The 17,632-nt window shown below is 36.5% G+C and overlaps 1 protein-coding gene across 10 annotated transcripts in view; it reads left to right on the top strand.

The window, feature by feature from the left end:
* The window catches only part of LOC110460240 (tyrosine-protein kinase PR2-like), a 118,103-nt gene that overhangs the window by 61,479 nt on the left and 38,992 nt on the right, over positions 1-17,632 (top strand). For all 10 annotated transcript variants that reach the window (XM_021513046.1, XM_021513047.1, XM_021513053.1 and 7 more), the window contains one exon: positions 14,688-14,936. In XM_021513046.1, the coding sequence (XP_021368721.1) occupies positions 14,712-14,936 (225 nt within the window). In that variant the 5' untranslated portion in view covers positions 14,688-14,711. The remainder of the gene's footprint in view (positions 1-14,687; positions 14,937-17,632) is intronic.

Genomic DNA, 17,632 nt, shown 5'->3' with positions numbered 1-17,632 from the left:
GTCTGTAGACCCACAACCATAGCAATATAGTAGCACTACAAAGACAACAGGAGGGAGACTGATTTCTGTAGGTATGTCTGTAGACCCACAATTTGTACACATCAACATAGCATAGTAACACTACAGAGACGGAGCTACCGGCTCTTTGACTGTGGCAATAAATACCAATCTGGCTATAATTGTAGACCATCACAGAAATACTTCAGGTACGTGTATATAGCACACAACAATATCAATAAGGAGCATGTCAAGACTCCAAGATTACAATGTAATAGTATATAGGTGTGAGCTGAACAATCATATTGCTAACATTGTTGTCCAGAAGAGAAGGCTTGGTTTCTGTGACATAATGGTGCTTTCAGGTAGAATTCTTTGTTATTCCCAAACTATATACCAGCTTGGTTTTAGGTTTCCCTGTTGTTTCCAAAATGCTGTGAAGATAAAGTGTCAGCATCAGTGTTAAGAGGAATAGGAAGATAAAGTGTCAGCATCAGTGTTAGAGGGATAGAAGATAAAGTGTCAGCATCAGTGTTAAGAGGAATAGGAAGATAAAGTGTCAGCATCAGTGTTAGAGGAATAGGAAGATAAAGTGTCAGCATCAGTGTTAAGAGGAATAGGAAGAAAAAGTGTCAGCATCAGTGTTAGAGGGATAGGAAGATAAAGTGCCAGCATCAGTGTTAAGAGGAATAGGAAGATAAAGTGTCAGCATCAGTGTTAAGAGGAATAGGAAGATAAAGTGTCAACATCAGTGTTAAGAGGAATAGGAAGATAAAGTGTCAGCATCAGTGTTAAGAGGAATAGGAAGATAAAGTGCCAGCATCAGTATTAAGAGGGATAGGAAGATAAAGTGCCAGCATCAGTGTTAGAGGAATAGGAAGATAAAGTGCCAGCATCAGTATTAAGAGGGATAGGAAGATAAAGCGCCAGCATCAGTGTTAAGAGGAATAGGAAGAAAAAGTGTCAGAATCAGTGTTAGAGGGATAGGAAGATAAAGTGCCAGCATCAGGGTTAAGAGGAATAGGAAGAAAAAGTGTCAGAATCAGTGTTAGAGGGATAGGAAGATAAAGTGCCAGCATCAGGGTTAAGAGGAATAGGAAGATAAAGTGCCAGCATCAGGGTTAAGAGGAATAGGAAGAAAAAGTGTCAGAATCAGTGTTAGAGGGATAGGAAGATAAAGTGTCAGCATCAGTGTTAGAGGAATAGGAAGATAAAGTGCCAGCATCAGTGTTAGAGGGATAGGAGGATAAAGTGCCAGCATCAGTATTAAGAGGGATAGGAAGATAAAGTGCCAGCATCAGTGTTAGAGGGATAGGAAGATAAAGTGTCAGCATCAGTGTTAGAGGATTAGGAAGATAAAGTGCCAGCATCAGTGTTAAGAGGAATAGGAAAATAAAGTGCCAGCATCAGTGTTAAGAGGAATAGGAAAAAGAGGTGTCAGTTTGTTGGATATGATTTTGGTCTAATCTAAAAATATCTGTTACATGCTATGATGTTAATGTGTTATTACAAGACGGAGAATCAGGTAATTTACGAGTCCTTTATAATGATACTTACTGGTGCCTTTTTAGGTCACCTGAGCTTTAGCTCAAGTGACCTATTGCTATCCGTTTTCGTCCGTCGTCGTCCGTCGTCCGTCGTCCGTCGTCCGTCGTCCGTTAACATTTTACATTTCAAACTTAAAGTCAAGTTCTGCTGGGCCGATTGAACTGAAAGTTGGTAGGAATGATCGCCTCATGGTCCTGACAAAGTGTTGTTATTTTTCGGGTCGATCAGAAATCCAATATGGCCGCCACGGCCGCCATTTTGAAAACCTATTTCAAACTTAAAGTCAAGTTCTGCTGGACCGATTGAACTGAAAGTTGGTAGGAATGATCGCCTCATGGTCCTGACAAAGTGTTGTTATTTTTCGGGTCGATCAGAAATCCAATATGGCCGCCACGGCCGCCATTTTGAAAACCTATTTCAAACTTAAAGTCAAGTTCTGCTGGACCGATTGAACTGAAAGTTGGTAGGAATGATCGCCTCATGGTCCTGACAAAGTGTTGTTATTTTTCGGGTCGATCAGAAATCCAATATGGCCGCCACGGCCGCCATTTTGAAAACCTATTTCAAACTTAAAGTCAAGTTCTGCTGGACCGATTGAACTGAAAGTTGGTAGGAATGATCGCCTCATGGTCCTGACAAAGTGTTGTTATTTTTCGGGTCGATCAGAAATCCAATATGGCCGCCACGGCCGCCATTTTGAAAACCTATTTCAAACTTAAAGTCAAGTTCTGCTGGACCGATTGAACTGAAAGTTGGTAGGAATGATCGCCTCATGGTCCTGACAAAGTGTTGTTATTTTTCGGGTCAATCAGAAATACAATTTGGCTGCCATGGCCGCTATTTTGCTACTAAGTTCTAATAGGCCGATCTCACTTAAAATTGGTCTAGGAATGATCAGCTCATGGTCCTGACAAAGTTAAGTTAACATTATACTATTTTTTACTCAAATTGGTACATATTTCAACAAAAAAAAAAAAACTGTAGACTCAGGTGACCGTTAAGGCCCATGGGCCTCTTGTTTACAATCTCACTGATGCAGTTCTTTATTGGACAAAAAAAAATATCAAGCGTTATCAGTTGGCCGTAACAGAAATAAAACTTACAGGCAGCTTCGCCATCATTTATTATGTATGTTTGCTACCGTATTTGAACTATTAAGGGGGCTGGATGCAGGTAAATGACATGGTGGATGCAACGATATTTTGACACATTTTCTTCAAAAAACATACTGCATGGTTTTAGTATTTTCCCACCTGGCAGAAATGTGAAGGTCTCTTCGAATCCACTCCCTATCATCAAATTCCTAATTAATAAATATTCATTCTGCAAGTTTGCATTGGTTATTGCATGAGCATATATACTATCCCATGTTGGTTTGGTATTCTTTTAACTTATTGACAACACTGCCATTTTGGTTGCTGCGGTTGTCAAACTAAGACAACCGGACAAGTTTGGAAATTGTAATATCTAGTCCTGGAAAAATCTAAATTTTGATATATATATATATATATAAAAAAAACTTTCCAAAAACCTAGGGCAATCCCAGTATCTTACATGGCTAAAACATCTGAAGGTTATCTATCAATCACATCGAATCGTTGAGATCCACGCTCTTGTAATGAATATGCTGGTCTTGCATGTTTCTTAACTTTAAAATGCAAGCAACAACAAAATTATTATAAATCTGAAACCCTCTTATGCAATCAGTATGGAATTTGTCCTATGTAAGACTATCCGGGAGATAAAGGATTGCTTGAGTGGTGTGTTTTTGTAGGTGAAGCAAAAAGTGATAAGTCTCAAGTGTTTTATTTGAAACACTGATCAAGGTTTTCTATTCTATTTTCTTCCTTGGCTCACTTTTATGCTCAGATGTGATGATGTTTGAGTTATATACTGGTCTTAAATAACTCAGAACTGCTGTCTGTTGGCAAGTGATCCATGGAGATATTACTGTAAGGTTTTACGACTCTGAATAGTCAATGTCTGCTATATTCTTCAGTACGTTTGCAGAAGTTGTAGACATCGATGTTACTGTGGAAATATGTTCATTTCCTGCACAAAGTGTAAAAGTAAGTTCCTGGATTGGGGATGTGTATGATTTAAGTGTAATTACAGGTGTTTTGTAAGGTTTATAGAAGTAAACCACACTTTTCTATTGACTGATGAATAAGTTTAACCAGGTTTTCAGAGGAGATATTAACCAGGTTAACAAATAAAACAATAACCTATTGAACATGTGAGACATTAACCTGGTTAATAGGTGCTATATTAACCAGGTTAACTGCTTCTATATTAACCAAGTTAACAAACAAGACATTAACCAGGTAAACAAACAAGATATTAACTTGGTTAACATGTGAAGTATTAACCAGGTTAACAGGTGCTATATTAACCAGGTTAACTGCTTCTACATTAACCAGGTAAACAAACAAGATATTAACCAGGTTAACAAACAAGACATTAATCAGGTCAGCATATGATATATTATGTGAGCTAACAAATTATATATTACCAGGTCATCATGTGAAGAATGAATAAATTTAACTGCTATTGAAAATGAGATACATTGGTATGGTTTTGTAGTTGAATGGATTATACCTTCAATTGAAAATTGTGTTGTAACTTTGATTTGGCTCTGATGTTTAATTAACCAACCTTTCATAATAAGTTCAGAACATGTGTAAGTCTGCACTACTTGTTTTAATATTGCTTTAATTGATTTAAGATAGTATGGACCAGTTGCCTCATTATTACACCCCATTAGGCCAATTAGGTTCTTGTAATAGGTGCGGCTAAAGGGGTACAGCAGAGGATTCATTGTGTGTCTATACATTACTCCTGATACTTACAGAATTATTCTACTTTGGTGGTTTCTGTTTCATTTAGGTTTCTCTCTGATTAGCCTGCATTCTGTAACCTGCATGTCTAACATTGATATCTGCTATTGTAAATTACTAGTTTGATCTCTGAGGCATGGCCCTGATCGATGGTGTAATTACAGCAGCTGTCTGACTGTGGAAAGAGTTATGCAGAAAATGTCTGTCAAACATGTAAACAGAAGTGGTTTATATCAATCTACACCGTTCATTGCACAGTACTACTACACATATAGAATGTTAACAAATAATGGGTATAATTGCGATAAATTTCTACCATATCAAAAATGGCTGCAATGATTGACACCAAACTCAGTACAAATATTTGGTAGTTTCCAAGCGAGATTTCTTACTTTTCTGCCAGTCCAAGAACCATAACATCTGATTAGCCAGTACATTTTCAACTTTTTCTCAAGAATGACAGAGATTGACTCTAAACTTTGTTTAGTGTATGAGGTCGTGACTAAAGTGTTCTAAATGTATATGTTGATAAAAGAATAAAAAATGGACCTCTTGCCCTCTTGTTTTTTGAGACATTGTTTTTCTTCTTCTCTAGAACAGATTGATTGACTTCAAACGTGATTTTGAAGCATTGAAGTCCATGAAACCCATGTGAGCATTCAGGCCCAATGGGCCTCTTGTTTTTCAATTATATATGTAAAACTATCAAATTCCCATGTACACTATATGTATAGCCAGGTATGCATGTACACAACACTTTCACAGGTACACATGTACATGATACTTGGACAGGTTCACATGTACTTGTTACTTGGACAGGTGCACAATTCTTTACACACATACCGTATGTACGGCACTGGTTCAGTACAGTGTGTGCAGACAAAATCCTACCATTATACACACATCCCATTAGACCCAGACATTCTGCCATTAATCTTTGATGCAATGAGATTAATTAATAATTTATCTTATGCAGCATGTGACCTTTGACCTTTGCATCAGTCGACTAACATGTCAGCACAGAGGTTTATATGGGTGGTAGAATACAGGTAACTTTTGATTTATAGCGACTTACTCCTTCTACATTGATGTTTAGTGCAGTTCATATCATGCTGTAATATATATCTGCAATAAAACTGGAAATACAAAGCATCGTTTAGGGTAATGGAGAACCCTGATACTCGAATGTTTACTGATCTGTGTGGTACACTGTAACTAATAATTGGCTAATCTCAAATATATATAATGTAATACACAATATGTGATACAGGTGATGATAGCATAACAAGGAACCTGTAGGATAGGTAACCTACTCGTTATTTCAGACCAAAGGTCTGGTCTGTAACTTGTACATTAGTTAACTAAATATATAGAGGGCAGTATTACATGTGGTGGGTTATGATACTGTACATATGTCAAATCAAAGGTACACCATGTACTATAGTTTGTAAATTTTGTTTATGATTTCCTGCTGAGTCTGTAGGATAGATCCAGATGTGCTGTATATAGAATCCAAGGTAACTGTAGAAAGTAAGCTGTCTTCTACAGAACAGATCTGTTCAGATCAGTTACAGTGTTTGGTAAGCATACTAAACCTCTCATGAAAAATATATTTCATACATTTTTTTCAATGCATGAATATCATTCTGCACTGTCAGATCATTGTTGTTTAAGAGCATTTGATCTCTGTGGACAGCTGATGTATCCAGACATGTGGTCTTGCAGGGCATATTAAGTGGAGCTTTGTTTAGATATTTGTGTATCCTACCAATATGTGATGTAATATCAATGTCAATATTCAAGATTTGTTTACGAAAATACAGGCAATACACTATACAATACAATGTTATGTAGATATAAGTAAGATGACAGTGCTGTAATTATATAAAGAGTTCTTGACAAGCTGTTGTCTACCTTGGGGTGTATATAGTTACATAATACAGCACAGTCTTAACCCCTTCACCCCTATGTAACTTTAGTAGACTCTACCATGCATTGATCTGGATGAGTCCATTATGGTCTACGGTGGTGAAAGGGTTAAGTGCAACCAGCTTGACAATATAGATTTATAACTCATAAAATAAAAGATAAAAAAAAAAAAAAAATGTTTTGGTAAAAATAGTCTTTAGGAACTATCTTGATTGTGCAGAAAACTATTTATAAAGCCTAGTGTTTGAAGCTGACATTGCTGGAGTGCGGTCTCCTAGTGTTAATGGAGTGTCATAGAAGATTAATGGCTGTGTAAGGGACACCAAACTCTGACAGTAAAGGATCGCTTTTATAAAGTCCAATCACTTGTTTTTAACATGCTACATAGTTGGCATGCTGCACAATAATGCTTGCCGTCCCTTTCTGCTACAAGCTTTCAAATTCACTTCATTAACGCGGATAGACTGTCTAAATGTCAGCCAAACATTTCCTGATCCCCCTTAACCCTTCATCCTGTTTCACAGGTCCAAACTGCAGTGAAAGTGGCCTAATCATTGATTATTTTTCAACTGTCTGCCTATTAACATAGGTTCAGTTTATATACTTTGAATTTCATTTATATGAAGTCAGACAGCTCAGTTAGTTAGAACCTATCTCAAGTTTTTATACAGATTTCTGGATTGTACATTGTTGTTTTAGACAGGTTACTTTGTCAGTAGCAGTACAGGCCACTGTTTGATATTGATTTCTGCATTATATATTCTTTATAAAGACAGGTTACCTTAGCTTGTCAGAGGAGTAACCTTTTTATACAGGTTTCAGATTGTAGTGTTGGTTTGGACAGGTTACTTTGCCAGTAGTAGTACCACTGTTTGATATTGATTTCTGCATAATACATTCTTTATAAAGACAGATTACCTTAGCTTGTCAGAGGAGTACTCTTTTTATACAGGTTTCAGATTGTAGTGTTGGTTTAGACTGGTTATTTTGTCAGTAGTAGCAGCTGTTTCAGATTGTACATTGTTGGTTTAGACAGGTTATTTTGTCAGTATTAGCAGCTGTTCCAGGTTTCAGATTGTACAGTGTCAGTTAAGACAGGTTATTTTGTGAGTAATAGCTAAATCACTGCTACCCTTTGACACTTCACAGGCTATGTGCATCCAATCATCTGGTACTCCCCTTATTTCAGTGTACCTACCAAAATATGTTGGTTATCTTTTTACTCTCTAAAGCTAATTTCTTGATTAGTCACTCGACTTGGTTACAAAATACAAGAGTAACCATATAATATCTAAATCATTTGCCTGACATCTTTCTCAAACATCTTTCTGCATCAGTAAACTTTCTGGTAATAAATTTGTGCTGGTTCCCTCTAGAGCTAGTCAGTATAGCTCCAGTTTCTATAGGTCAACATGTTGTGTTTTAATCGTGTACACCTCACTAATTACATGGCTAATTCTGCATGTCTTCATATCGTTCCTCAGAAGCCTCTGTGCATCATCCTTATATATGAAACACCTGGGACATCCTTTGGTGGCATTCCATTGAAACACATGTGAATATGTGATGCGTGTGTTAGTGGGAGCGTGCAGTACAGAATGTGATGGTTCAGGGAGAAGGAAGGTGTACAGAAAGTTTCTACCAGCTGTTTGCGGGAGAAATTAGGCTCTGCAGGTGTTGATGGTTCTTATCATGTTGTGATATCTGATTAAGCTTGTAAGCAGGGCGTGTTTACTGGAAGCAAGTTACATTATTGTATAGCCCAAAATTGTTTCAACCTTTTCTGAAGAGCTATGGCCCTTGATATTACTATCCATCTGCAGACAAATTTTGTCCGGATTCTTCCTACTAAAGTATTGAACTAATGATAAGGAAATATTATCATTTTACTTGTTTAAACGTTACGACTGCCATGTTGTTTTTATTGCTATTTAATAGTTTTGGCCCTTGATTTTACTTAGCTTAATGAATATTTCTCTGTCCTAATAATGTCTTGTTAAGTCCAATACTGCAAATGTATGGAATATATTTCAACCGAACCTTTGCAAACATCTTACCTATTATAGGAAGCTATGAATGTGTAACTGTAAGGTTATTTCACCCCATTCTGAAGAAATTTGGCCGTTGATGTAATTATCATTCATCAAAATGCATATCATTCTTTATATAAGATTATCTCAATTGGCATCAAGTCTTTACTGCACTGATATGCTGCGAATACCCTCTTTAAACGTCAAATTAAAATAGGGAGGATCAATGCTTTTAAAAGTGGCATCTTGATATTAGTGTAAGCAGTCATGCAGAGGTTAACTAAGCCTTTCAGTTCTAGTTTAGTTCCAATGTGTCCATGGTTCTTATCATGCTGGGCCCCATCCCCCCCACTCCCACTCATCCCCTGGGTAGGGTAACAGTTGACTCTTTGGTTTTAAGGTTCAGATTGTTCCTCCATTGTTTTTGTTATCTCAAGTTACAATTAATTAATTCAGATCAACACATGCTGATTGTACTTATGCTCTAGTTCCCAAAGGTTGGACTTAGTAATTGTCTTATTTGTTTCCACATGGACATGTTACCAATATTTTGTGCTTTTCCAACACTGGAATGTGTTATCATGATAGAGTTACATCCCCTGGTATCAGTGATGAAACTGAAGCTGACAGCTCTAGCTAATCTTTATATATCTTGATACCGTGACCCAATAACAGGCGGAATGACTTACTTCAGCTGGTTGTATATGGGTGTTGCCGGCTGTAACAGTCTCTGGTGCTTTGAGAAAACACATGACCTTATTTTCCTTGTCAGGAGGATCTGCGGCTTGCTGATGTTGGTATGTCTTTGTTAAAGCATCAAGACGTTAGACGAGAGCGCCCCACATGTAGGGTGACAATTAGATCTGTTATTGTGTTTGTAATACTGTAAGTAACATCACGATGTAACGTGACTCTGACATGCCTGGTAGTAGATTTTCAGAGTATCATGTTTTTCTCATTTCAGACCATAACACAGTTACAACTTGTCAGTATTTACAAATGATGTATGTTCTTGTTAACTGTAGGTCACAATAATTCAGCTTTGATTTAGAGGTGATTTAGACCTGTGGCTTGGACATGCGATACTTCAGCAATACCATGCTCTCGAGCTACATTTTACATTTTTATTTTGTAATGAAGGTACTCGCTCATCTGATTTTTCTTTTGAAAAAAACATTTAATAACAATAATAATAATAATAATAATTTGAAGTTCTTATGTACCGCTTTATCACAACCTAGTTCTTAGGTCATCTCAAAGCGGTTCAAAAATTATTGTCCGTGGTTATTTCTCAACTCCCTGAGGAGCATACAGCCGGTTTCATGAAACAGTTTGACGAGATTATGATGATCCATCAAAGACTGTTCAGATTCAATGAAACTTGGTTTAGGGATTGACTGTTTTTACAACCTCCTTGAATTGTTCTTGGGAGAAGATTGATGTCTGTACTTTTCCCAACTTTAATTAAACGCTGCCAATGTTGTGTCACAGAAAATGCAATTGATAACTGCATCACACGAATTCTGTTCTGCCCTGTAAGATTAACGGAGATGTACTTTAGGAGAGTACACTTGTTTTCAATCTCCAGCTCAAAAAATTAAGATATTTTGACTGCTCTCTTGTAGTATTAGATTAGATGTGGATAATGTTGTCCAGCTTGTTTACATCAGCTGGCCTGCTGACATAGGGGATGGGAAGGGGAGGGTTTAGTTGACAAGCTCCACGTGTCCTGTCAGCCCCATATTACTGCCCTGATAAGGACAATGAGGGAGATACTGATGTCAGAGAGAATCTCCAGGCGTTTTATCAAACTTAGAAAAGAGCTACAGGGGTCAAGTATAGCGCTTAGTGTCCTGGGCCCACTTGTATAAAACATCTCAAAGTTAAGGAAAATCTCAAGCAATGTATTGTCTATGGGAAATCTTAGACTTGAGGAAATCTCAAGAGTTGAGATGTTTTATACAAGTGGGCCCTGATGTGTCTGCAATATAGTATTAGAATCATTTCAACTGAAAGATATTTTACAAGTTTTACTTTTATTACATTGGATTATCAGTGACTAATGATAACCATTGATGACAGTTGCTGTTAACATAGAACCACAATAAGAATGTTTGTATATATGTAGGAGTATTACGTCAGTACTGTTATGAATGGGTATATGTCTGTGTGATAGTTCTATATACATACTAGTAGCCGACAATAGTGCATGTTCACTACTGCCATGTAATCCAGGTCAAGAGGTCTGTGTAGATATGAGTAGTTACAGGACAAGTGTTGTGGTTACCTCATCACAAGCTTCCTTAATGGCTGCCTCTAACCTGTAAGTACACACTAATGGCTTCCCTATAGACTGACACCGTCCTGTGTTTCACAGGTACTAAAGCATTAAATGCTTACCCTCTTTCCTGTTCTTTGATGAATTCAGGCCCCCTCCCTCCACTGGTTTATTTATTTCCTTTTTAGCTCTTATACAAAGTCTCTTCTGACTTTTCTTACCCAATATGAGTCAAGACGATATGAGTCAAGACTATATGAGTCGAGACGACTTTGTACCAGATTACAGATGACTGTGTTATGCAATACATATTCTGATGTACAAGACTTTAGATGACTATGATTTGTAAGACTCTACCGTCACTGTACCCAAATCAGGATGGTACCCAAAACGGGACACTTATGGGAAAACAGCCCAAGAAACTGTCATTCAAAGCAAAGAAGCACTTTTATGTATACAGTTTTTGCATTTTCCTATAAAAGACTAGATGTCTTTATCTTATACTAGAGTTTAAATGATTTTGTCATATAAAGATTGTAAATTGTTCTTTTCTATACAAATTGTCTAGACGACCTTGACCTTACAGCAACTTACATTTCATGTAACAAAATATATGTATTAAAGAAATGCTGTAAGTGTGTTTACCTAAAACCTGAATTAGTGAATCTTTCTCTAGGTTCTGGTGGCAAGTGTATATTTCAGTAACAAGCTGGTGTTTAGTGACTGAGGGATTCCAGGACAAACAGCGATGGAACTGTGATCAATCTATCGCTGTGTTAAAAGTCCATTCTACATATAACAGGATCCTAGTAAGCAACAGTAATCTTTATATAAGATTGGGTTAGACCTCTCCACAGTTAATGTTTCTGTAGACTACTAAGCGCCAAACAGGATCAATTCTGGCTACTAATGGAATTTCCTTGTGGCATTTGTTGTTGCTTCAGAACTTGGGTTTCAACATGTGAATGGAGTGTGAACAACAGCATTGATACATGTGTATTGTGACAGAATACTGATCATATGCAAGGTTTCTTATTACACAACCAATAAGTGTTTCTATGTGACGTTCAGAAAATTGTCAATATAAAATTAAAAGAATATTGGAAGACGGAGGGGTCAATTTCAGTTTTGAGGGGTCAATGACCCCTGGCTCCCTCTAGGATTATCCCTGATGATTGGTCCTTCCCATCTTCTAGATACCAGAAACTTGACAAGGATGTCATCTAGAATATTTAGGATTGTTGTTAATTATGGTAGATTTACAATTTAGAATAGCACAGATGTCTTATTGATCTTGTGGTATCCATCTATGTGATCTGTAAGGACAGTAAATCACAGCTATACTGTCAGAAACCAGGTTTATTCAATTGAATGACCTTGACTTATATTCAAGGTCACAGGGGTCAATTGTCTTAAAAAACTGTATTCAACTTCTTCTGAATAACCAAAAGGACCAGTATGGTGATATTTGGTCAGTAGCTTGCTGGGATGAAGGGCTACCAAGTTTGTTCAAATAAATGACCTTTGCCCATTTTCAAGGTCACAGGGGTCAAATATGTTAATATCTTTAAACGATTTCTGAAGAATATCCATAAGGCCTAGAATGTTGATATCTGGTCAGTAGCATTCTGGGGTTAAGGGCTACCAAGTTTGTTCAAATTAATGATCTTGAATTATTTTCAAGGTCACAAGGATCAAATATGTTCAAAATCTTTACCCAACTTCTTCTGAATAACCAAAAGTCGCAGGATGATGATATTTGGCCCGTAACATGATGGGATGAAGGACTACCAATTTTTTTCAAATGAATGACCTTGAATTATCAAGGTCACAGAGGTCAAATTTGTTAAAATCTTTAAACAACTTCTTCTGAATAACCATAAGGCCTAGAATTTTGATATCTGGTCAGTAGCATGCTGGGATTAAGGGCTACCAAGTTTGTTAAAGTGAATGACCTTGACTGATATGCAAGGTCACAGGGGTCAAATTTGTTTGAAATATTTAAACAACTTCTGATGAACTACCATGAGGCCCAGAATGTTGATATTTAGATGAAGGGCTATCAAATCATTTGAATGACCTTGACCCACTTTCAAGGTCACATTTGGTCAGACGATTATAAACCTTTAAATGACCTAATCTCATTAAATAAAAGGTCTAGGGTGGTGATATTTGGCAAGTGCATGCTTAGATGAAGGCTATAAAGTTTGTCCAACATATTGACCTTGTTCGACTTTCAAGGTCACAGGGGTCAAATATTTTAAATATTTTAACATGTTGGTTTGAATGACTAATAGTCATAAATACTGATATTTTGCCAGTAGCTTTAGTTTAGATCACTTTTAAGGTTACAAGTGTGAGATTAATACCAGGTGAGCGATGCAGGCCCAATTTGGATCTCTTGTATTAGTTGATTGAGGAACATCATTTCCAGATATATAACCTAAATTTAAGAATCTTGTACGGTGATATTTACTAAGGGATATCAATTCCAAGTGAAAAATAGAAACTTTTGTAGAAATATCATTCAGTAATATTAGCTGATGGTTGACATTTACATGTGAACAACCAAATAAGGAATTGTATTTCAGGAATATTAGTCCTAGACATTTCCACATGTGCATAGGAAAAAGGAACATAATTCAGAAAGATCATCTGAGAGAAGTTATTTCTATGTACGTTGGAGCTAGAGAAAGTCATTAAGTTATACATGTAATACTGGAATAATTACAGAGAGTCGAGGATTTATTTGGAACTCAGTTATTTGAGTCTAGGGCCTGTATTTATGAAACCGTTCTCATGCTCAATTTCAAATTCTGTGCTCTATCCCAATTCCTTGTTCCCACGATAAATAAATAACAAAATTATATATTGTCAAATATGTGGAAGAATTTCAGAGAGACTAAAAGCTGAATACTGTATCCATTGTCCACACTTGTCTTTTTGACCATGTGACATGATTTAAGTGTGTTAAAGTGTGTTAAAGAAGAATCCATGCTGGAGCATGAGAACGGTTTGATGGATACCAACCCTAGGCTCGTGCTTCCCATAGGGACTCGCCAAATTTTGAGAACCCTCTTTGTCTCTTTGAAATGGGTCTTGTCAATATATTTTGTAAAAAAAGCTTGTGCAGGACTCTGCTGGAAAAAGTTCCCCAAAAATCACTAAGATTCACATATTTATACCAGTACATTAATAAAACCATGACCTGTCATTCACCAACATTTCTATTTTAGTCTCAGATTTCCTCAAAACTACGATTTCCAATATATCTAATCGGCAATAACAGAAAACACGCTATTTGATTTATAAGTCTTTTATGGAAGCAATCTGATCAGCAGCCATATAAAATCTTCATGATGGCTGACGTAAATTACTGAGTACAAACAATGGAGCTCATCTCCACATCAACGCAAGTTAATGTTATTTTTTCTCCATAACAAGATTGAAATGCAGGAGACTCCAGACAATCAATCTTACTGAAGATTGGATAAAAAAAAAAATCCTTAAATGTATTGTGACTTTCTTGGATAGTGGATTGGAAAATATTTGTAAAAATTATTCAGATGATTACACGACAAAGAAAATATGAACTTCACCACCTGGCAAAACAATTAATATTCCCTTTCTAATGAATAACGATATGTTTGTATTATACAAACTCCTTGGAAGAATCTGTCTCTTGCATCATCACCTGTCTTGTGTGTCACCCTCTGTCTTGTGAGTATCCGTCAGTCTTAACTCATTCACCCCTGAAGACATATTCGAACTCTTCAAATTCAAAGGTTGGAATAGTTCTTTGTAAAATTTCAGGGGTGACTGAGTTAAATGATCTTTATGAACTCCCAAACACTTCTTGTTTCTTAGGCTTAGGCAGCCTATGCATTGAATTCATTTTCCTTTTACATTGTATATAAGAATTCTGTTTTCATGAACAGATATGCTGAACAGATTTAACAATAAAATCACATCTAGGCACACCATCTAGAACTAGATCCTTCTTTTTTCAAAGGACGAAAGAAAAACCATATATATTATGTAAAAAAATAATTGTTCTCCCATTTCCAGTTGTGAGGTTACAAACCCATCACCATGGGAACAACAGCACGAGACCTCCTGGACTTCCTGGAGGATGCGGAGCTATCCCAGTACTACTGCGCCCTGTCCTCAGAGCTCAAGATCTCAACAATTCTTCAGCTCAAGTATGTAGAGGAGGATGACCTTTTCGGGATCGGAATGACAAAACCGGAGATGAGGCGTCTCAAACGACACTACAAAAAGGAATGTCCACAGGGCGCTCTAGGCAGACTAAAAAAGGTGATTATCTTACGGTTAATAAAAGAAGATTCTGATAGACAAGGAAGTGCTCATTGAGGATGATTATATTCAAGAAATGAATTAGGCCATAATAAATTATTTGCTAGATTCTCATCCCCGCCCGCCCCCTCTTTGAGGCCCCGCCCCAATTTTTTTTATTTGCAAAAAAAAAAACGAAAATACGAAATACAGATTTTTTTTCCGTTTTCCGCTTCAAAAATTAGTTTTATATTATCAATTTCCGGTTGTAGAAAACTCGTCGTCTGCAATATGTTTTTTGTAATTCTAAAGCTGAAACGGCAACTTGCCGTTCTGAAAGATTGGTATGGGTGTTCAGTAGCCGATACTAAAACATTAATGCAAGTCTTTCATGAATTAGCCGAAGGAACAATTGACAAATCTGCGCCCGTCGAGTGTGGTAACAGGGCCGTTGTGTCGGTGCTGATACAGAAGAGCAGTCGGCAACTGCCATTGCGAAATCCGACGCATTTACAATTTTAATGTCGGGATTTTCTAAAACAACAATGACAAGGTCACTGTAATTAAAAGAGGACGATATGTGAAAAAGTAATGTGGTGTGTATTCATACCAAAAGTTAGTACAGATATATATGTGGACTGAACAGTGAAATGGTGTTCAATGTGTATACTGCATACTCAAAGTTGTTATTAACAAAAAATAAAGATAAATGTACACTGAACATGCGCCTTTATTGCACTATTTTAACACATTTGCAACCATTTCAAATTTTAGGAAAAATAAAAAATAAAATTCGCCCCCCCCCGCCCCAATTTTGAAATGAATTTGGATGAGAATCTAGCAATTAATTTATTATGGCCTTACATATTTTTCTTCATCCAGAAAATTTGATCATTTCTCTTAAAGAATGGAAAAATTGTCCAATTCCAGACTCTTTTATTATCAAAACTGATTTAAGACAGTCTTTAAATTAAATTTAAGAACCACAGTCTGTACAGGTGAGCTATATATACACACCTTTATAGCTAGTTAACATGTTAACACTGATACACACCTGTAAACACTGATACACACCTGTAAAATACAGGTATACACTTGGCCTCCGAGGTACAGTCTAGACCATATATGTCTTTAGGTGACAACTGTATTTACTTTCTAAGGAATTAAAGTTAGTCTTGTGTCTGGTTCAAGGTTTCGACTAATTGAATTATTCAAAAGTTTATGTCATATAAATGGACTGACAAAAGTGAACATATGCTGTCTTCTTCATTAGAACAGGATTATGCCCCTTGGCATTATTACAGTAATCTCCCCTTAATTTCGTTTTTGATATAACTGTAGCAGAGCTGAGCCAACACACTGCCATTGCCCAGCTTGCTCAGTTGGTTAGAGCGACAGTATTCAAACCGAGATCCAGGGTTTTAATCCTGGTCTAGCTCCGCTAAACTTTTACACACAGAACATTTCTGTTGATTATATTTTATGTATATCCCCTTCATTTTTTATTCATAAAAGCCCACATTTTTGTATAGTTGCAGTTTTTGGCAGTAGTATGGGATCCTTGACATAGACGTTGGAAACTAATTTCTCTCTGTCAAAATTCCAGCTCCTTCCTGGAATAGATTCATAAAGTTTTCAATTTCACTAATCACATTTAGTCAACAATCCCTTTTTACTCTATCAGAATGGCAACATATTGGTGAGGTTTATAATGCATGTAAATTTTTAAATCTTGAATATAAATATAAGGAAAATATACCCTCCATGAAATGTAAATGTACTATCTATACAGTATTTCCTTTGATTGACATGGTAGGAATGTAACCATCTAGTTGTCTTATAATGTTAATTGAATGATGTTTATTTACATCACATCAGATCTCTGAAATGGAAATTTAGTCAAGTTTTATCAAAATCATTTCTATTTGAATTGAGTGGATACTGATATCTGAAAAATCTTTGGATGATTATTTTGATCCTTTATGACAATGTAGACTTAAAATATGCAAAAAATAATTCTACACAAATATACTTCGATGTGGTTTCAGATTAATATCAACACTTTGAATAAAAACTGAAACTCATACCGCCACGGCTGCCATTTTAAAAAACTATTTCAAACTTAAAGTCAAGTTCTGCTGGGCCGATTGAAATTTGGTAGAATCGATCGACTCATGGTCCTGACAAAGTGTTGTTATTTATCGAGTCAATCAGAAATCCAATATGGACGACACGGACGCCATTTTGAAAAACTATTTCAAACTTAAAGTCAAGTTCTACTGGGCCGATTGAACTGAAACTTGGTAGGAATGATCGACTCATGGTCCTGACAAAGTGTTGTTCTTTTTTGGGTCAATCAGAAATCCAATATGGCCACCACTGCTGCCATTTTGAAAAAACAATTTCAACAAGTTCTGCTGGGCCGATTGAACTGAAACTTGGTAGGAATGATCGACTTATGGTCCTGACAAAGTGTTGTTATTTTTCGAGTCGATCAGAAATCCAATTATTTGGCTGCCACAGCTGCTATTTTGAAAATGACTATTTCAAACTTAAAAACAAGTTCTAATAGGCCGATTTAACTGAAACTCGGTCTAGGAATGATCAGCTCATGGTCCTGACAAACTTAAGTTAATGTTATACTTAACCATTTTTTACCAAAATAGGTACATAATTCAACAACAAAAAATAAATACTGTAGGACTCAGGTGACCGTT

This window comes from Mizuhopecten yessoensis, unplaced genomic scaffold, assembly GCF_002113885.1.
Source record: "Mizuhopecten yessoensis strain PY_sf001 unplaced genomic scaffold, ASM211388v2 scaffold10333, whole genome shotgun sequence".
NCBI lineage: Eukaryota > Metazoa > Mollusca > Bivalvia > Pectinida > Pectinidae > Mizuhopecten > Mizuhopecten yessoensis.
The sequence above is the reverse complement of the archived record's forward strand: the minus strand, read 5'-3'. Positions and strand labels throughout refer to the sequence as shown.